Genomic DNA, 21,883 nt, shown 5'->3' on the forward strand with positions numbered 1-21,883 from the left:
CATGTATTTAATATTATAATAAAGAAAGTTCGTAATTCTATAAGAAGATTCAATGCAATTCAGTGCAACTTTCATTAGTAATTAATTTCTACTTTTAAATACAAAAAAAGAATAACAAATTTTTTATTAAAAGAATCTTTTCTATTTAATGATTTGTATCTTGTCACCAATAGTATTATACAGATGGATTTGTGTTTAACTTTTAATTGCAATGGAAAGGTGAACTCCAACGATTGGGAATTAAGCAAGGAGAGTTTATTTCTACGTAGAGAAGTGGATAATGTTCTCTACCCACAAGATAATTATCCATTGTCTGATGTGGATGTACAACTTTTTAATTGTACAATGCCTGCTACAACAGCTATTTTAGATTTAAAACATTTTATTAAATGCATGACGTAAGAAGTTTTTTATGTATGGATATTTTAATTATTTTGGTTTATATTAATGTTTATTTTTCACATTTTTATAGCATGCAATTGAAAATACTCAGTAGGTATGAGACTTATAATCAAGTCTTAAATTCTAAGACAGATGACGTTGATTTTTATTATATAAGACGTATTGTATGCGAATTTATTTTATATATTCGAATATATTTAAATAGGTAAGATAATTTGTTATTTAAATCCATCTTCTTTAATGAATATCTTTTTCATAGTACAAATATTGCAGTATTAAGTGGGATCTTCAATCTTTGCAACTTATAAATGAAAATATTGAAGAAGAGTTTAATTTATTATTTATTACCATAAAACATTTTCTTAGTAGATTAAGAAATGTTCCTGATGCCACATTTCATTATGCACCTTCTAAATTGGGCAATCAGGTTTGTATGAAGAAATATGTACTTTAATATAATGTTACTTATAGTTTTAATATAATTTTTGTGTGTTATAGTGTAAACAACCAGAATATCATATGTATCATATGCACATAGAATTACGATGGCTTTTTATATCATTAGTCTATACACGCAGTATATATCATCAGTATTCAATGGATGGTCAGTTACAAGAATTTGAAAACATTCAGGGAATAATTATTAACGATCTCATTCATATTTCATTAAAGATATTTGAAACGGTAAAAGAGTGAAAATTTTTTTTATTAAAAATATGTGAATAAACATTCATATTTGTTTATTATATGTATCTTGTTATAAGTTCTAGATACCTTTGGTAAATATACAACAAAAAGCTCCATATAATTGTACCTGCATTCGTGAATTGTGGCTTATACTTCAAGTATTTATTGATAGTTTGTCTGAAAGAATAAAATCAAAGGTATTACATTAAAAGTTTATTATTGATATATTCTTTACTATAACTTTAAAACATTTATATGTTCACAGACATTTTGGGATTATGTAAATGACAATATTAATGGACTATTAAATAGGAATGTATCCAACAGTAACCAACAATCTTGGAACTATACCTTGGCACCTTGTAAACATTCTGAATTGTTCTGTCTCTGGATAATTTACAATCTTTCACTTTTATATGGGTACAATACTGATGGTTTATATTTAGGATCTAAATGTTCAAGGGTAATTGCACTTTTTTTCTTCATACTGTTCAAGTAGACATTTGTTAAATAATATTAACTATTTGTTTATATTCTTAAAGATTAAATCTAATTATGAGCAACTTGAAAAAATTTTGAAAACATATGTCACTAAAGGTGGGAAAGATGGCGAACGAGATGAAATTGATGAAGAATTATGCATAATGATACCTTTATTAAATACTATTGTTACTAATTGGTGGCAACCGCGAGTTGCAATAATTTCTCTCCTTTGGGATTGCTTTCATAAAAGATTAGATGAGCCATTCTTATTACAGACATCTGGTCCTTGGACTTTATCAGTTGAAAAGTAAGTGAAACACATAATACCATAAAATTAAAATATAACTTATATGTAAAATGATTTGTAATAGGAAAACTGCTATGGATATTCTTAAACAAGTAAGGGATAGAATTAATAACATAGAATGTACTAAAGAGTCTAGTTATGGAATGTTTTTACGTTTACTTGGTAAGTATTATATGGAACAATTGTATTTGTAAATATATTAATTCTAAATATATATTACAGGATCATTCTTGCAAATAAATTATAATAACAATGATACAAAATATTGGAATCAAATTAAAGGTCGTATTTATTCAAAGTTTTCTAAGAGCAAAGTACAAGAATTTTCCTTAACTGGCTTGTATAATTTCATTTCATTGTTTTTAACATTAGCTGTTACTGGAGATACCACAAATGTAGTAAGTTTTACATGAATTTATCAAAATCTCTTTTCTTCAAAATGTTTTTCTTTTGTATAATAAACATGATTTTTATCCCTTTATAGTGTTCAGTAATGCTAGATCTTTTGCCACTAACAAAGGAATACAATAGTGAAAATAGTAAAAGATATAGTTTAATTTGGAAAGGAAAACTGGCTGTTCTTCTTTTGTATAGCAATCTTAGACTGAATTTTGCAAATATAGCATCTTGCTACATAGATACAGTATGGTATAAAATTTTAATTTTATAAATCTAATATTTTAAATATTTATTTCAATCATACTCATAGGTGAATGCAATAAGTTGTCGTAAAGATGATACTTCCCGTTTAATGATGGTCAACTTTGTTGATGTGTTCAGTATAATTTTGTCATCTAGTAGAGTGGAATTAGGAGAACATTTATTGTTAGATGGTTGGATAGATCGGTATTTACTAGAATGTCCAAATAAAATGGTCAGAGCAATAATAAAGGTGTTAATTGAAATTTTTGAAAAATGTGTCTCTTTCACTGTTAATTCCTCCAACTCAGGTTTGTTGCTTTCTAATTGTGTAATAATTGCGACTCTTTCTTCTCCATTTTTTTTAATTGATTTATCTGTCATGTATAGATAATGTGGAAAAAATGTTCAATGCATTATGGTGTTATGTTGCATGTAGAGTGCGTCAACTTGTTTTTGATCCTGTACTGACTGGAGATCAGTATCAGAATGTTTCAAAACTTGCTGTTTTATTTACTTTAGAAGCATTAAGGAATCCAGTTACAGCAAAAAAGTATAAGCATTCAGCTATGTCTTTATTTCAACATTTTGCTTCATCTGTAATTGTAAAAGATATCAGGTAATACCACAAATTGTGTCCAATATTATAATCATGAAATATCTTATGTAAAAATTGCATTTTAGAATCACAAGATGTTATTTGGTTTTAATACTTGAACAGGAACAAGCAGTTCAAGCACTAAAGAAAGAAATAAGAAATTTTGATATAATACTTATACAAGTCAGTACAGTTTCAAAATGCGTGAGTAGAGAATTTGAAACAATGATATTTTAATATCATACATGAATTTTAGGCATGGATAAAATGTTCTATTATTGGTCATGATACAAATGAAGATAAAATAACAATTATACAAAATTATATATTACAACTGAATGAAATACAACAAATTTTTGTGACACCTCACGATATTCAAGAATTTCAAGATAGCAATGAATCCATTTTAGTGTTCATAATGTATTCAATGAAGAAACGAAATACTTTGAAAGTACACATCTACAATATTATAAAAGCAGTATAAAAATTAACGTCAGTTATAAAATGTTAATTATTTTTTTCAGTCTGAACAAGAACGAATTCAATATGATGCAAAATGGAAATTGTATTTTAATCATTTAGAAAAATGGATTCTTGCACCAATTACCGAAGAAACTAAAGATTCAGAATTGGCTCTTTGGATATATAGATGTATTGGAACATTATTTCTTTGTACTTCTACAATACTATATTCTAAAGCGAGTATCAAAATGAGCTTTATGTGCATATACAGTATAATTAAAAGTACGTTCTATTAAATGTTGATTTATTTTTAGAATCAACCAAATAATATGTTCAGAACATTATTAAATAAAACTATTCTTCCATTGGACAATTTGTTCTTGAAAAATTTGGGGAAGAAGACATTTTCCATGATACTTTTAGGAATAGAAGCTCTCAATATTAAAAGTGATATATCACTTCAAATACTAATAAGAGATCTCTTTAATCAATACATGCCACTTTTAATAACACCAATTAATAATACGAATAATTTTAAAGTATCTGATTCATTACTAAAGTGTTTCAGAGATGCCAAAGCAGATTTTTTACGTTTGGTATTCGAAATATTGATGACAAATTTTTTCACCATTTCAAGTGACAACATGATGCATAAACACTTTTATTTTGTATGTACCATTCTCTTTCTTTGTACAGTTTTTATAACACTTGTTATAATTATACATGTTCTTAATGCAGGTAATGATATTCTTACAAAGTCTACTCAAAAGTGAAAAGAATTACGCATATCATGTAACAGAATATATAATTTTAATTTGTACACCTTATATTATTGGCGGCTACATGAAAATTCATGATCATCACCCACATAAACAATACACTATAGACTTCATAACTAATGTTGTCAGGAATTCATATTATAAAGAAGACCATACTTTACAGTTAGTAATTCTATTTGTAATGTTTCACAAATATTTTCAGAATATATTTTATGGATTCAACAATTTCAGGGAAAAGTTTAACAATGTCATATCCGATACTGTCCAAAAATCATTAATAACAAATCAGTATAATACTTTTGAATTTTTACGATCAATTTTACCAATTAAGATCGAAATAGTACAATTTTTATCGCCACAAATGGAACATACCTTAATTAACTTGGAGAGAAATCGACGTCCAAACGCGGCATCTCTAAGGTGAGAGTATAGTGAAAATTTGTCTTCGTGAAGGTGTAACTATTATACAAATTTTATTTAAATTTTAGATATTCCTGGAATCAACTTCAAATTGCTATGAAAAACATAAAAGAAAATCGGTAGTAAGTTTAAAAAAATTTATTAATAAATAGTGAATAGTATCATAATGATACTTCGTTATTATGCTACAGATCCATTACGTATACTTAAACTGTATAAACGGATAACTGCGTTTATGGAAACAATTGCATGAAATTATATTGTATAAATTATACTCACCTAAAAAATAATAGATAAACATAAAACTATGAATCAGAAAAGAAGATAATATTACATATAGTACAGATACGTTGTAATTTTCAAGCTTTGAAGTATATGCAATTTTGTTTGACCGATTCATAAGGAATAATTTCTGGTTTAGAGAAAAAATTGTATTTTACAAAATATGTAAAAAACAACACAGTCACTTTTTTCCTCTATTTTCGAATTGAGTGTCTTGAACGATGATGTTTTAATGACGTAGTAGTTGCACTACCGGGGGGCGATCGTCATCCAATTAATTCAAGGCGAGATACGGCACTACGCACAGCGTTTCGTAAAGATTGCTCAGCATTACCATTTAGTAATGATTCTAGTCTTTCGACGTAATTATCGATATTTTGTAACGTTGCACCTTCATGTGTGCCTAAAAATAAACATACAATAATTTGTATTGTCTAAAATGCAAAAAACGCATTTTGCGTGCACAATATTTTATATTTTATATGTAAATTCAACCTGAAAGAGGCACTGTGGCAAAACAACCAGCTAATTGGGAACGAAGGGAATCCAAATGACGTTGTAAAGCTTGATTTGTCGTGCGTTGCTGATTTGTTTCAGACTCCAGACGATTTACAGCTGCATACAAACTGTCCACATGTCGTTGAAGAACAGCATTTTGAGCCTCATAATCTGATGTAGCTTTTCTTAATTGCCTTAATTCTGCTTCACATGCTGGATACATATAAGCATATTGTAAATACACAGCAAACATAAAATGAATTTATAAATAACTTTTTAATAAAAATATAAAAACTAGTCATTTACCTTTGTTATGATCCAAGAACTCTTCTGTAAAAATGGGGATATCAAAGCCTGTAAAATCATTATCTTTGTCTTGTTGAATATCCTAACAAGAAAAGAAATATTAAAACAGTGATAACAACAATGTACTTGCTTGCAAATTTGTAAATGGCAAATATCATACATTTTGTTCAGAATTTACATCAGTTCCATTTCTTTCCTTTTTTGTTTCCTGCTGTTTTTCTAGGGATTGTTTTTCATTAAATAAACGATATGCTTCTGTCAATTTATAATCACTAAATTCACGATTATAACGTTCTTTATCTTGTTCCGCTGCATCTAAATATTGCTGTTTCTGATCTGCAGGCAATGTACTCCATTCCGATGCAAGGAGTTTTGTGATTTCAGCAAATGATAGTGTTGGATTTTCACTTCTTACTTTTTCTCGCCGGTCATTCAGAAACCTATGTTATATCTTGTTAAAAAGTATTCTTTTTATTGTACTTATATTTTTCTTAGTTATTTAAAAGCATACCTAAAGTAACCTGTGAGGGGTTGTTTTGGAGCAGTGGCATCTCTTGGAGCTTTTTTACGTTTTTTTGATCTATTTGTTGTACTAGTGGTATTACTTCCAACGCCAGAAGCATTATTCTTTTTAACTCCATTATCACATACAGAATCTGGTGCTTTATCCTCTGCGCTCCCTGGGGATTTGTCTAATAAATAAATTATTATTCTTTTACACATATAAATAACTAAATATAATTATACATTTATAAAATAATGGAATTCAAATTACTAGTATGATCTTCAGTTTCTCCATTAAAAGTTGGTTGTTCTGGCCCACCGTTGCTTTCAGGCATATCATTAACTGGTGCACTTTCACTCATTTTTTATGATGTCCGTTTTTATTTTACTGCAAGATTTTACTGATTAAAACTAAAATTTATAACTGATTCTTTTAGATTCAAAGCAATAGCTGCATTGTGCATTATTACTTGTAAGGTTATATAGAATACAATATCATTTCACGCGTGTAAAAAAAGTTAATTGTTGCAATATTTAATACTTACTGTAATCAATATATTTTAAATGAACCTAACACATAGGTTCATGCAATGATAGTCTATTAGGTTAAGCAATGAATATGTTAACAACAACACTACTGCAACCGAATGCAAACGAAATGCTACAGTAAATCATGACCGGTGTTAGATTGTAACGTGTATTGTATTCGTAAAAATTAATTGTTTATAACAGAAATAATATATCGACCAAAATACATAATCATTACATTTGGTTGGCATAAACACTAAAGCCGACTTTTCATGTGAAGGATTCAAATGATGCTAATTCAAAGTTGATGATTTTACCGCTGAACCGAAACCCTAGATTTCTAGCTAAAGGAAGTACACTGTCAACGAATGAAAAGTGGCGATTTATGGTCACATTTATTTAACGGAATGCGACAGAACACTATCTAAATCAACCTAAATCATCTTTAAACAGACCTTACCATTTCGCGCAATGTTTAACAGTTAGTTTACATTGTTGCGATTAAATATTTTATTTTACGTAGTTCATATAATACCCGAAAACTAATAATGTAACATGGAAGTAAATGACAATTCCATTATTCTGCAAAATAGTAACAGGTAAATCATTTTACGTAACTTGTTAAAATCAATTTGTTTTTTAGTTGAATTGACACGCACTTAAGAAGTAAAAATCTGTTTTAAACGTAAACAAGTACTTAAATAAGCATGTTACAAGAATTTATCAATGAAAATTTTTATTTACCAAATCTAATTCATTATTTTATATATTTTTTATGTAATTTTTGCTACATTTAAGAATGTTTACACTATAATAATTAAGTAATAACATAATTCTTTTTCAGTATAACAGTGGCAGATTCTGTATGGAAATTCATTAACAGTCCTATAATTGCAATATTCTCTGATTTAAAAAATGCAACTGCAGAACAAATGCTTTGTTCCCTTTTAGAATCAATACTTAAAGGTTCTGCTACTTTAACTACAGTTTTAGTTCCACCATTTAGTAATGGAATTCAACATGAAGTGTTGCAACGTCAATATGCTGGTAGACATTTAGCAACAAATACAAATATTAATTGAATTTAATTAATTGTATTTTATACATGTATATTGTGTTGTATTTACAGCATTTACTACTTGGTTGTTTGGTACAATGTTTTACATTGTTGGAGATCCTTTAAACAATGAAATTTTGGTTAACAGTATAGAGATACAAGCTTGCATGCTTAGAATATTGTCTAGACATCATGTCACAATGTTTGAAACTATTAGTATTGAATATATGAATATTCTTCAAGGTATGTATTCAGAATAATACTTAATTTTCAAAGTTTAATGACATTATAACTTTCAGAAATATCAGAATTTTATAAGAACAATGGAGATGAAGATGAAATTATATTAGCTAAATTTGGTACAGAAAGAAATGTTATAGAGAATTTGGATCTGCAAGCATTTCCTGTTACAATAAAGTATTCTGATATACCATTAGTACAAATGTCTATATTAAAAGTAATTTGTCTGTTTCTATATTTTATCTTCATGCTTAATATTAATCTAATAAAAACTATATTTTCTTAGATTATTGCAAAGACAGGAGTTTCAGTTTGGGATAAAAAAGCACTCTCACACACAGTATTGAAAGTAATTATCATATCAGTTCCAAATGTAAAGTTTATGGCACTAAATCTCTGTGTAAAATTAATGGAATTTTCTTTAATTAATGAACAGGTAAGGATATTCCAAGTAAATGTTAAATTACACATAGTAACAAATATATTTCTAATTTAAGGAACTTGAATGTTTGATTCTCTATGTTATTGAGATTGTTAAAATAATTCCTACATGGTTAGGCTTGAATGAACTATCAAGAAATGAGTTATGCCTGTTTATAGAAGAACTCACTGAATTCATTCAGTCATTACCAATATTTTCAAATACTATCGAATTGTGCTTTCAAGTCATTGATCTTACAATTCATGAATTAATGCGTAAGTAAACTAAAATATGAATATTTTTTATTACTTTTGTATAATAAATTAAAAATTAATGTCTAGAGTATGATGCTAACCTTAAGCCTACAAGAATACTGAAAGAAGTAATATGTAAAAAAATTAGACACTATTTTATCACAGAACCAAGAATCTGTAATCTTTCTGAGGCAAAAAAGTTTGTCTCATATTTTGAATATTGTCCGGTTTGTACCAATTAAAATTACATGATTATGAACTTAGTATATATATTTTTACATAATATACAAAGTAATAATATAAAGTTATTACAGGATTTTATTATAATTTTTATTCATTGTGTTCTTACTGATATTAAACACACTGTTAGTACAAGTAATTTAATCAGTGATGACTGTGAATTATGGAATTTATTGAGAAATGAATTAATAACTGGAACACAAACAGGAAAGTTGGAAAAAACTATGTATATTTTGAAAGCCTCACGTATTTTACAATCTTGGCTGGAGGAATTAAAATTACAAATAAATTTTTACAAAACTGATTTAGATCATGTTTTAAAGATACTTTTACAAAACTTAAACTCTGGTCAATGTCAGCAAGGAAAAAGGGTTTTTGAATGTCTCATTCATATGATGGCACACAATGAGTCAAATAAAGATTTAATTCAGAAACTATTAACATTACCATTTACTCAACAAACAGAAATTCCTGTGGATATAATAAATAATTGTGTGAAAGACGTTGCTGGTTCTTTTGATACTGAAACAATGTTAAAATGTCTTGAAGTTCTATGTGAATTTGGTAATGGAATGGAGCGATTAAAAATATTAAATCATTGTATAATAAATTGTAAAACTGAATTAGCAGTGGGAGCATTACTGTAAGTATGTTATTTTTTTAAATTTATATATATTTGTAGGAATATAAAAATTTATAGGAATAGTGTCCTACTTCTAAAGAACAAACAAATAAAATTGGATGATATTTCAAAATATGTTCTTCAAACTGCATTAAATTCAAAAGATGAACAAGTTCAAGAAACGCTTGTAATTGTATTGGGCAAAATAAGCTGTTATTTGTCAGGACATGCAGAGTTTGTAAGGTAATTTTAACCAATTATTTAATTCACTTTGTTAGTGAATAGATTATTGAATAAAATGTTTTTCCTAACAGAGAATTAGATACTATAAAGTGGACAATACAATGCAAGTGTTGTGCTGACACTTTTGAAAGCAATGTTGAAAGCAATTCTAATATTTACTATATCTCAGACAAATATGACTACCTCCTTAGTCAGTGTTATAGTTTATTATCTTCAGATTTTGTGTCAGTACGTTTGCGTATTTCTGAAAATATTCTTTCTTTTTCAAATCACATAAAGTCGTTTAATGACAATGAAATAGCAAAAACTTGGTGTTTATACATGGAAGATGAAAATCCTATAATTCGTTCTAATATTGCTGCAGCAGTAAAAGGAATATTAAATAATAAAATAAATTTAGTATCAAAATCTGTAATTTCTGTAGAAAATGAAGTGCCTGTTTCTTTAGACGAATTTGTTGATTTACTAATTAATACTCTAGCAAATGCACTTATGAAAGCTTTAAAAAATTCAAATCATGCTCTGCATGATACTTTACTTATTACAGCAAGAAATTTGATAAGGTAAGTTAAATATAACTAAAGTATTCAGCTTGAATAAGATATATAAACTACTAATTTTTTACTTTTAGTATTCCATTGTATATAGTTGAGAGGCGAATTTTGAATATATTTCTCATTTCTATATTATATTCAACATCATCTCCAGCAGCAGTAGCATTTGCTACATCTGCGTATACTGATTTTGCCAAATTCTTAAATATTTCTCCCAAAGTATTATATGTCCGGTACAAAAAAGACTTTATTAAGGTATTCAAATAACTCTACTAACATTAAAATGAATTATAAAATTGTATTTTCAAGTAATATATTGTATTAATTTTAGCTTATTGTACAATGTGCAGTCCATAATTTTATAAATCATTCCTACAACATAGCGACATCGATACATCGTGTTGCAAAGTGCATTGGATACGAGGGATCGCGTCAATTATTGCGTAAAGATGGTCATTATGCAGTTTGCTTTTTACTTTCTTTCATTGTTATTGTGCCAAATGCAAAAGCTCTTTTGTTTGATATATCTGAGTTAATCAGTATGGATGAGAAACAAATGTTAAAAGAATATTTTCCAGTATGTATTTAATTTTTATAGAAATTTTATTAATATTTTACTGTAACTGTGTAGTAATGATTCATGTTTTTATTCAGTATATTTGCAGTTATGCATTTTTAAATATGCCTGTAGGAACTGCTACAGAATGTTTAAGAGTAGTGTCCAGACTCACACAGATGAATTTATCATTCCTAACAAAGCAATCATTTATGGTAATACAAATAAGTTTAGAAATATAATTACTGCATTATTAAAATTCAATTTTAATATTTTCTACAAATTGATTATTAGGGTATATTTGAAGAATTGATGCTATATTTTCATGAATCTCCTGAAAAGATAGTTGGATTGTTAAAAATTATATCTGATTATGACAGTAATTCAGAAAAAAATTTTATTACACAAAAAGGAATTGTAAGTTTCCATTTTTACTAGTATTTATTTGCAAAAGAAACATAAAATTTAAGATTAGTATGTTTGTATTATTTATAGGAATCGTATTTGAATTTGCGTTTACATGGTATATTAGTAAATTTTGACATAAAACTTGGATCTAAGTCAGATGAACATACACAACAGTCTGCCCTTGCTTCATTAGCTGCGTTAATGCGTTATATGGGTGCAGAATATTTAACACCATTAAGATATAAAATCCTAGCAACATTACGAACTTCACTTGAATTTAAGCGACCAGGATTTGGACCTCTTGTATGTGATGCATGGAATGCATTTATTCATAAGTATGTAAAACAAAGGTGAATATACATAATTCACTCTACAAGCATATAGTTGTTTTTTTTTTCTTCATGTTTCAGCATAGCTATTAAAGAACTTGGGCCATTATTACCAACTATATGTGTGTCTTTAATATCATTATTAAAAATATATCCAGAAAAAATAATTGCAATGCTAAAGTTCCTTATTATTGAGTGTAATGAAGAAAACTCCAATCACATTGCAGAATTATTTTTCGTAGATGATATAAATGTTCCTGATGATATTTCAAATATAATTAAAGCACGCATTTTGCAAGTCAAGTATACAGAAAATATCTCTTTTTGTATCTGTTAAATATATTTACTATATTATATATTATATGATTTATTACTATATTATATATTTTAGACCCAAAGGTTTTGAAGCAAATTTGAAATTATGGCTTAAACGAATTACTCATGAAACAGATGAAGTAAGAATTAGAGCTTTGGTATATTTACAAAAATTCTTGGCAGAACACCGTAGTCAACTAAATGAAATGATTTTAAGCGAAACAGTGGATATTCATCCCCTGATAGTTGCTGTACGTTTTTTTTTTTTTTTTAAATAAAAAATATACTGATTATGTATTAATCATTATCAATGTTTTAGTTACTGGATACATTATTAATTGGGTGTCAGCATACAGATGAATGTATTCGCTTATTATATGGAGAATGTTTAGGAGAATTGGGTGCTATTGAACCAAGTCTTCTACCCCGTAGAATTATTTCCAGAGGTATGTCATTACAAAACGAGAGAATATCCCTATATAAATAGAGTTATTCATTGTTCATACTAACACAATTTCAATATTGTAGATGACAGTAAATTTATTTCTGATATGAATGAAGAATTTGCCTGTGCTATACTCTTTGAACATGTACGAGCATTTCAAATGCAAAAGAGCAGTCAGAGTATGGATTGTTTTTCACTTGCTATCCAAGTATGGAATATAATAATTTATGAGCCATCTATTGTAAATGTATGTGTAATTTTAAAGATGCATATGATTCTAGGAAATTTTAAAAGCATATGATATTTCACCTCAAGGTAAAAACAGTACATTGTGGAATGGTCTACCTTTAACTATGAGGCAGATTATTTCTCCCTTTTTAACTTCACATTACAAGATAGCAGCAGTCAGTGATGATAAAAAATTTCCTCATCCTATTTATGGGTAAATAGAAAACTTGAGTATGGTGTTTTATATATAGTATTTTACTAAATGTATATTTTTTATTTCTTCAGTTCTGAAGCCGGTTCTTCCGTTGAAAATTGGGCTTATAATTGGCTTTGTAGTATGTTTAACAATATTTACGATGAAACACTCAACAGTGTATTACGTGCGTGTAAATTAGCTCTTAAGCGAGATATAAAAATACTCACATTTTGTTTGCTGCATGTTGTATGTAAGTAATTTCAATAATATTATTTTAGTAATACTTTTATTTACGTACACACGTAGAAACACACGCGTGCGTATACGTATGTACATTTTGTTTTCACCAGCATACATAGTAACGAATGGCACGGAAGAAGAACATAGAAAAATACGAGAGGAAATGTTGACAATAATTGATGTTAGGAAAAAACCTACACTTGATCCTGAATTATCGCGTCATCGACCACTTAGGCATGGACATAGTGTAAAGGCAGATGATACAAGAATTTCTGAAGAGACCAGACGCACACGTTGTGCACAGGTACATACATAAATTAGAAAGCAATATTTATATTGCGCAATAAATTATTTATTTTATAATTTTTGGACAGATCGTATTTTCAGTATTAGATCATTTGCAAAGATGGCTTTGGGAACAACGATTAAATCGTAATCATAAGTATGAAGCAGTAAAAAGTATGTCATGTAATGTAAATTATTAACTACAAGATATTTACCAATTACTTCTAATATATCTTCTTTTTATGTTCAATTAGACTTCTGCAAAAAATTAGATACGTTAGTCGTAGCTGAAGGTTGTTATCAATCTCGAGAATATCATAGGGCCCTAATGTATTTAGAGCAACATATGGCTTCTTCCAATAAAGGATTATCAGAAGCATTGGAGGGTGGATTACTTGCTGTAAGTAAACTCTACATTAATGTAACTTTAAAATTAACTTAGTGGTTACTTTTTCTGTAAGAAAATATATGCACAATTGGATGAACCAGATGGTATATCTGGTATACTAGCTACTCAAGATCATAGTCCTACAGTTCAACAATTAGTTTTAGCTCATGAAGTTAATGGACAGCTTCAGGTATGATACAATTTGTTTCTAAGAGTATTGAATCAACTGGTATTCATATATTTAAAATTTTTATAAAATACATAGGATGCAGCTACATGTTATGAAAGACTAGCACAAAAGCAAACTTTAAAACATACATATTTGCAAGGCATGATTCAATGTTATCTTGGTCTTGATCAACCTTTTACAGCAAAACATATTACTAAAGGAGTTTTGAGCAGCAGGTAATTATACATAGATATTAAACAATTATACTCTATTAATTTCTGAAAAATTATACTCCAGGCCAGAGTTAGAGCCATTAATGATTGAACATGAACCTTTTTGGAGATTGGCACATTTTACTAGACTTGATGATACTTCACAAAAAAATATAAAGCACACATTGCTTGAAGACTTCAAGAAGGGTGTGAAACCAGATTTACTATCATTAAAAAAAAATCTAGTATCAATGCTAGAGGATGCCTCACGCCCTGGAGCTTATCAGCAATGTTATTCCTACATTATGAAGTAAGATTAATATTTAAAATTAAACTTGGAATTCAAAGAATGATACTTTATTATAATTTCTTTGACTAATAGGCTACATATATTAAATGAGTTTGATAAAGCAGTTTCTACTATGCTGACTAATATAGAGCAACTTCCATTGATATTTGAAGAGTGGGAAAAACGTGGTCAACTTGTCAGAGCTTCACGTGGAGTAGAATTTGTATTCAGTATGCGTAGAGCTACGTTAGATTTAGCAGTTCAGTTACAGAAGGAGACTAATAATGGAGAAAATTTTGTACTTAAACAAGAAATCGGCAAAATTTGGCTTAAAAGTGCCAAGATTGCAAGGAAGTATGGTCTTATAATATTTAGAAATACTAATTATTGTTTATTTGTTTATTGTGTATTTCAATTACGTTTTTTTTTTTTCAGGAGGGGATTACATCAACAAGCATATATGTATATTTTGTCAGCTAGTGATTCATGTCCACTACAACAACTTTACATAGAACAGGCTCAATTATATTGGCAAAAAGGATGCCAGGAAGATGCTTTTACAACATTAAAGCGATGTTTTTCCAGTTGTTTCCAACCCTCTTCATACTATAAAACTTTGTCATCAATAGAGTGTGTAGAAGAAAGGAAGCAATGCGCAAAGGTTTGTTTGAAAAAACAGAGCACACTATCAGAAAACAACATTAATTTTTATTCATTTTTAGGCAAAACTTTTATATGCAAAATATAATGATGAAACGGTTAACGTGGATACCGATGCTAACATTATAAATTACAAGGAGGCTATTGAAGTTTGGAGAGAATGGGAAAAAAGTTTACTCTTCTGTGCACAATATTATGAGTCTGTTATAGATAGAATGATTGATGATGAAAAAGATAAAAGAGGACGGTAAATATCATCTACATGATATTTGGATAAAAATAATGTTATTAACATATAATACTTTTAGAGATTTACAAGTACATGCTATGAATTTCTACGGGAAGTCACTTCAGTATGGTTGTAAGTATATTCATCAGTCTATGCCAAGAATGTTGACTATATGGTTGGATTTTGCTTCTCGTATAACATCTCGATCTGGTCCATATGGTAATCAAGAATTTGATAAACTTCGACGTGACGCATTATTAAAAATGACAAAAATTATGGGTAAGTATTTGTTAGTCAAAATGAAATTTTAAAATTGAAAAATTGAGCGATGTATAATTTTTCCATTGTATAGAAGTATATCAAGAGAGGTTGCCAATATTTATGTGGCTGACAGCATTCAGTCAAATCGTATCTAGAATATGTCATCCTTCTATAGAAGTGCAAAATACTCTTTGTACAATAGTGGTAAAGCTAATTTATGCATATCCTCAATATTGTTTATGGATGATGGCATCTGTTATTAATGTAAGTTTTTGAACTATAAAGACTTTAAATAAATTTTGATTTAAAATATTTTTTTCAGTCTTCCTATCCTGCGCGCCAAAGACGTTGTCAGGAAATTCTCAATAATTCCAAACTTAAATCTGGTGAAATGACAAAACTTATTAAAGATTTTCATAAACTATGGGAGAGATTAATTGAATTATCCAACAAAGCAATTCCAGATGTAAGTTATAAAATATATTACAATAAAATAAATAAAATATTATGTACCTATAATTTTACAACAGGGCGTTATGAATACTACAGTAAGTCAATTATCGCGAAATCTTCCTCGTTTACTTTCAAGTAAAGAATTTAGTTCAATTATGATGCCGACATCCAAGTTTAGGCAACTTCATCTACCCTCTAAGGGTGTATCATTGGAAAATCACAATCCATTTTCATCGTATGTATAATTTTGTACAATAGTACTCGTAATACCCATCATATATTATTTATTACGAATAGAATAACGTTATTCATGAATTTCCAGGAATTGGGTTAATATATCTGGAATAGAAGAGAGTGTAGCCGTTATGCCGTCTCTTCAAAGACCGCGACGTATTGCTTTAAAAGGATCAGATGGTAGACAATATCTTTTTATGTGTAAGCCAAAAGACGATTTACGAAGAGACTTTAGATTAATGGAATTCAATGATATTGTAAATAAGTATCTTCAAAATGATCCAGAATCACGTCAAAGAAGATTATATATTCGAACATACGTAAGTTTTTAGAAATATTAAATATAATATTATTCTCTAATGCAATAAACTATTTACATTGTAGAGCGTTGTACCCTTAAATGAAGAATGTGGTTTAATAGAATGGGTACCGAATCTAGTTGGTTTTAGACCTGTTATAATAAATTTATATAAAGAAAGAGGTATTGCAATTACAAAGAGGGAACTTAGAAATATGTTATGTAGTAAGTACAGATAACATTATGCAAAAGTAAATATTAACTAAATACGTAGTTCTTATCCGTTTGTTATATTTCAGCGTTAAAAGATTCATTAGAGAAAAAAAGGAAGATGTTCTTAGAACAACTCTTACCACGACATCCCTCGGTTCTTGGAGACTGGTTTCGCCTTACATTCCCTGATCCTTATGGATGGTAAGTTTCGTGACTAATACTCCAAATACAAATAAAATTTGTCATTTAAATACAACACATATGAAACAAAAAAACCTTGCAATATAGGTATGAAGCACGTACCGCGTATATTAGAACCACAGCAGTAATGTCCATGGTGGGATATATTCTTGGCCTTGGAGATCGTCATGGAGAAAATATACTATATGATTCTAAATGCGGAGATTCTGTACACGTGGATTTCAATTGTTTATTTAATAGGGTATTTATGAAGCTACGATTAAACAATTAGTAGCAGGCAGTTTTAAATACATTGATAATTTTTATTAATTATTGAAAATAACAAAACACAATATAAGCAAAACAGTCTATACAGTTGAGTTATTGGCAACAGCTGTCTAAAGCTTTAAGGGGTGATTCTACGTGCCAAAATCAGGAATGACGAAATTACGTTAAGGCTTTGTAATTGAGTTATTAATTGCTGAAAATATGTGTAAAAGGAATCGAATCCTATTGTCAAAAACCCTGTATACACTGATTATAACAAATAAGTTTTTGTAAAATTAAATCTTAATTATCAGGGAGAACAGTTTGACTGGCCAGAACGTGTTCCATTTCGTTTAACACATAATATGGTGGATGCTATGGGACCATTAAAAATTGAAGGACCATTTAGACGTGCTTGTGAAATAACTATGAGGGTCCTTCGACAACAAAGTAGCACGTTGTTAAGTGTGCTTACTCCATTTGTATATGATCCACTTGTAAGCTGGAATAAGAATCAAACTGGCGAAGGTAGTGAAAAAACAAATGAAAAGGTAAAATACAATATACGTTATAATATATTCAGTTATTAAGATTAGGACAGTTTAAAATACAACATTAAATATTTTAGGCTGTAGAACATATAAAAAATATAGAACAACGACTCAAAGGTTTGATTCGATCTCATGGGAAAAGATTAGAACATATTGCTTTAAATCTTAGCATTGAAGGACAAACTAACCATCTGATTTTAGAAGCAACAAATATAGATAATCTTTGTCAAATGTATATTGGTTGGGGTGCATACATGTAATGAGTATTATCATTTATAAAATATCTAATATATTACTACCTGTATGCAAAGCCATAACTACAATTTTGGTATCTTTGACAAATTCCTCGTAATTTACATAACTTATAATAAGTTTCTATTACTTGTTGCAGAACACTCTATAGAATATGTTTACATATACTAAAGCTTCTTGCATTAACATTAGCAAAGTTAAAAATTATGTCTTCAAAATTTATTTGACTATCCAAGTCATGCTCAATTAATAGCAAACATAAGATAATATATATTTTGTTCTGAAATTGAATTTTAGTCATTTTTAAGAAGTTTCAACTGCATACAATTAAGTATATCTGTATTATAACATCTATTTTATATTTCTATGTATTTTGTACCCTAATATATTTTTTGCCCTTAATTCAACGTTAGCTAGGTATGTATTGCTTACCTGATTATTAGGCCCTGCAGAAAAACTTGTTATATATTTATCATCAATCACTCTATATCAGGGATATGTGATCTCCACTTACTATTTCTAAATTGCAGTTAGCTATAAATCCAAGAAGGGTTTATTAGCCTCTGCTTGTCTAATTTAAAATTTAATTGTATTTGGTATCCTTTTAATTGTAAGAATTTCAACATTCCAATTAAAACAATCTTATAATCACAAAATAGAAAATTGCTTGTAGTTCACTCGGTATGAAAAGTTCTAAAAAGTGACGGAAATGACTAACAAGGAAAGTGTGAGTCTTTTGGGTCATTGATTTAGTTAAAACTTTGCACGTTTGTAGATTTAGTCATTGGGTTCAAGAAAATGTAGCATTATAAGGGAAATTACTCAATAGTTTGTGAAATATTTATGATTATGACCACAACAATACTCGGTAATTATTTGAAATAAATTCGTAATTACGGCAATAATAAAACTTTAATCATAAATATTTAAAAAACTATTGAATAATTTCCTTTATAATGCTACATTTTAAACTTGATGACTATATCTACAAACGTGTCAAGTTTCGACTAAAAAAGAACTTTATTATATTTAAAAAGTAAACACAGCTGATCATAGCATTAAATACTGTTTATGATAAGTTATAATAGTTTATTGTTCATGTATTTAATTCAATGTATTTAAAAAAAAATGCAGGTTGTCATATAGTGATTCAGTATCCTAGGCATTTGCCCCATTGTCAATTCATAACTACTACTTGTACATAGTATGGTTCTCAATTAAGTATTTAAAATTACACAAATCAACTCTTAAGTCTTAAGTTCCTGAATTGAAGCTTCGAAGCATCATGAAGTATGAAAGTGCATTACTAAGTGTCTGCAAATATATATAAATAAAGTCTACATATGATTATAATAAAGATTTTATACATTTTTTACATAAATATATAATAAAACATTTACCGAACTAAAGTTTTCTAAATGCATCACATATATCTTTCCTGCTGTAATGTAATTAGATTTTTGGGAACGTAACATGATCATACACACTTCACTCTTAAGAAAAGCTGGCAATTTGTACCACTGTATAGAATATACAGCTCTATGTATACTAGAACTCTACCATAATAAAAAATAATTGAAAATTAAATATATATGTTATAAATAATAGAATTTCATATGAAATTGATTACTTGAGAGATTAAAATGTCTCCAGGAAAACAGAATAGTAGTAATTGAAAAAGTGCCATCATTAAATGAGAGAAGTATTTTATTAATTTAGATTCTTCCATTAATGTCTATAATCAAAAAATGTGTATCAGATGTGATACTGTAATTTATTTTATACCTCATTATAATTTCTAGAAATCTTAAAATTATGCTTACTGTAGAAACCTGAAATCCGACAAAACAAATTATAAGGCTGCTGGTCATAGTTTGCAAAAGGAGCATTAAATGAAAGTTCTTTTCCATATTTTCACAAAACCTGATTATAATTAAAATAGATGAGAAATAATGACACACATTTATATACATTAAATTGACTTACCAAAGAAGTATTTGATGATGCTTAATTGTATGTACCACTTGAATCTTTATTTTGTACAAATTTTCATTTATTGTTTTTGGATTATTTTTTAAACTATTTCCCTACAAAATATGAAATTGTGTTAAATGTTTCTATTATATTAAGTTAGAACTGCATATAAATAATATGTACCATATATACACAATAAATATCTGAATTTAGTTGCTTTAAATTTTCTTTAAGAATTTTAAAATGTCCACATGTATGAAGTAAAGCAGTTGCAATTAGGGTATCAGTTGCAAGTATCATAAGACCACAGATACTTGTTGCCAATATTTGAGATACATATACAATCTATGTACATATATCTGTACATTAGATTAAAATTTAAAACTATATCACATTTGGAACAGAAATAAAAAATAATACAAATAATACCTCGTAGAGAGGAAAACTATAAAAAGCCAAAGGATATGATGCAACAAATGGAAAATTCCTCTCTGTTAAATTATTAGTTGAATGTTGAATTATAGTAATAAATGTTTCAATAATAGGTAAACTGAAGAAAAATAGTAATGAATTAAATATCACAAACAAATAACCATTTGTAAGGTTTTTAGCATATCTGAAAATACATATATTTTACATATATCTATTTAAAATTAAAAACTATTAAATAGTACTCTTTTCAATAGTAATCATTATTTACATTGCATATTCTTGCAGGTGTTTGAAAACATCAGTTCTAACTATTTTCCAATAATCTGTTAACATGAAATTAATAAAAAATTCCAAATTTTTTCGTTTAAAAATCCAAATTAATGATTTTAGTACAGAAAGTGAAATTGTAAGTAAGACTGAACTGAAAATGATGAAAAAGTTTATACTTGTAGTTTTTATTTATATTAAATATTAAGTGCCTTATTTTAAATACATTCAAACCTTGTTTCCAAAAAAATATTTAAATTTCCCCAATTTCTATAAATTTGTGCTATTAGAGGTATAACAATAAGTATAATACAACTAATGCATATAACATATCTCGCAATACTTATTGGATAAAGTCCCATCAACCTGAGAACTAACTGATTGATAAATATATAATTTTCAATATTTGTCATATTTATACTTAACGTTTATAAAAGGAATGATTTGTTGAAGTAATTGTGCTTTAAAGACTTTATACTTGGTCTACCACAGTCTATCTGAAGCAAACAACGTTAAATGACTTGTGGAATCAATAGTCCAAATAACTAATAACATTGAAATACAACTGCTACCTTAAACAATTTGAGTTCATCAATATTTTACACTAATTCTATCTGTACTGAACACTTACTTTTAAATGGTTACTTTGTGAATTTAATGTAGTTGATCATTAGTATCAATTATTAAACACATAATGATACATTAGCTTTATACAATATTCTATACTTTGATCTTGTACTAAACCAATTAAATAAAAATAGATACTTGTACGTAAACCACCCATTTCACCAGTACAACAGTTCATTAAATGTGTTTAATACAATGACAGGTTGCTTTTGAAACTACCTATTGGTCATATATTATTTACATATCATGATTCTGCTATGGAGTACTAGATATATCCTCAAAGGTGTGCTTTTAAAAGGGAACTATAGTTTGCTATAATATATTTTATGAGAAGAGACTGCTCTTACAGTTAAATTTTATTTCAAGTAAAGCTATGCACGATAAAGGAACGCCGGTAAT

At 28.1% G+C, this 21,883-nt stretch overlaps 4 protein-coding genes across 7 annotated transcripts; 2 read left to right on the forward strand and 2 right to left on the reverse strand.

Annotated features, from left to right (window-relative positions):
* The first annotated feature begins 154 nt into the window (after positions 1-154).
* On the forward strand, positions 155-5,807 carry LOC143154250 (protein MMS22-like). Its single transcript, XM_076326199.1, is given in 19 exon segments — positions 155-398; positions 473-607; positions 676-829; positions 901-1,086; positions 1,173-1,286; positions 1,355-1,552; positions 1,632-1,879; positions 1,944-2,041; positions 2,102-2,277; positions 2,364-2,522; positions 2,589-2,829; positions 2,909-3,137; positions 3,203-3,299; positions 3,373-3,567; positions 3,641-4,246; positions 4,317-4,519; positions 4,589-4,777; positions 4,846-4,899; positions 5,657-5,807. Coding segments are annotated over 19 exon segments (3,498 nt in total). The 5' UTR covers positions 155-183; the 3' UTR covers positions 5,658-5,807.
* On the reverse strand, positions 4,968-13,365 carry Hmg-2 (High mobility group protein 2). Of its 3 annotated transcripts, none has more exons than XM_076326196.1 (7): positions 6,913-7,144; positions 6,639-6,755; positions 6,375-6,555; positions 6,024-6,303; positions 5,864-5,945; positions 5,555-5,770; positions 4,968-5,462 (listed from the first exon to the last, which is right to left on the reverse strand). In XM_076326196.1, exons 2-7 carry the CDS (start codon positions 6,727-6,729, stop codon positions 5,326-5,328), a joined length of 987 nt encoding a protein of 328 aa, XP_076182311.1. In that variant the 5' UTR covers positions 6,730-6,755; positions 6,913-7,144; the 3' UTR covers positions 4,968-5,325. The 3 variants fall into 3 exon arrangements, with proteins under 3 accessions (XP_076182311.1, XP_076182313.1, XP_076182312.1); XM_076326198.1 differs by having other exon boundaries at positions 5,057-5,462; positions 6,375-6,543; XM_076326197.1 differs by lacking the exon at positions 6,913-7,144 and adding an exon at positions 13,231-13,365 and having other exon boundaries at positions 5,058-5,462.
* Positions 7,312-20,457, forward strand: LOC143154248 (serine/threonine-protein kinase ATR). 2 transcript variants are annotated; one of them, XM_076326194.1, is made up of 40 exons: positions 7,312-7,494; positions 7,740-7,942; positions 8,025-8,195; positions 8,252-8,409; positions 8,479-8,628; positions 8,690-8,888; positions 8,955-9,094; positions 9,182-9,750; positions 9,808-9,972; positions 10,044-10,535; positions 10,604-10,781; positions 10,858-11,103; positions 11,181-11,297; positions 11,377-11,499; positions 11,578-11,825; positions 11,901-12,122; positions 12,211-12,385; positions 12,454-12,580; positions 12,663-12,787; positions 12,861-13,021; positions 13,093-13,253; positions 13,354-13,547; positions 13,618-13,702; positions 13,783-13,928; positions 13,990-14,106; positions 14,182-14,321; positions 14,383-14,607; positions 14,680-14,940; positions 15,022-15,247; positions 15,309-15,493; positions 15,555-15,754; positions 15,828-16,000; positions 16,059-16,202; positions 16,267-16,424; positions 16,512-16,743; positions 16,808-16,946; positions 17,021-17,135; positions 17,223-17,376; positions 17,696-17,932; positions 18,010-20,457. In XM_076326194.1, the coding sequence occupies exons 1-40, from the start codon at positions 7,451-7,453 to the stop codon at positions 18,190-18,192; spliced, it is 7,488 nt and encodes a 2,495-aa protein (XP_076182309.1). In that variant the 5' UTR covers positions 7,312-7,450; the 3' UTR covers positions 18,193-20,457. The 2 variants fall into 2 exon arrangements, with proteins under 2 accessions (XP_076182309.1, XP_076182310.1); XM_076326195.1 differs by lacking the exons at positions 16,267-16,424; positions 16,808-16,946; positions 17,021-17,135; ... (1 more) ...; positions 17,696-17,932; positions 18,010-20,457 and having other exon boundaries at positions 16,512-16,662.
* LOC143154220 (odorant receptor 13a-like) lies at positions 19,439-21,515 on the reverse strand. The gene is made up of 9 exons (XM_076326137.1): positions 21,092-21,515; positions 20,859-21,011; positions 20,588-20,774; positions 20,365-20,503; positions 20,171-20,237; positions 20,008-20,107; positions 19,815-19,919; positions 19,585-19,740; positions 19,439-19,498 (listed from the first exon to the last, which is right to left on the reverse strand). The coding sequence occupies exons 1-9, from the start codon at positions 21,268-21,270 to the stop codon at positions 19,439-19,441; spliced, it is 1,146 nt and encodes a 381-aa protein (XP_076182252.1). The 5' UTR covers positions 21,271-21,515.
* Between the last annotated feature and the right edge of the window lie 368 nt (positions 21,516-21,883).

This window comes from Ptiloglossa arizonensis, chromosome 14, assembly GCF_051014685.1.
Source record: "Ptiloglossa arizonensis isolate GNS036 chromosome 14, iyPtiAriz1_principal, whole genome shotgun sequence".
In the NCBI taxonomy this organism is placed as follows: Eukaryota; Metazoa; Arthropoda; class Insecta; order Hymenoptera; family Colletidae; genus Ptiloglossa; species Ptiloglossa arizonensis.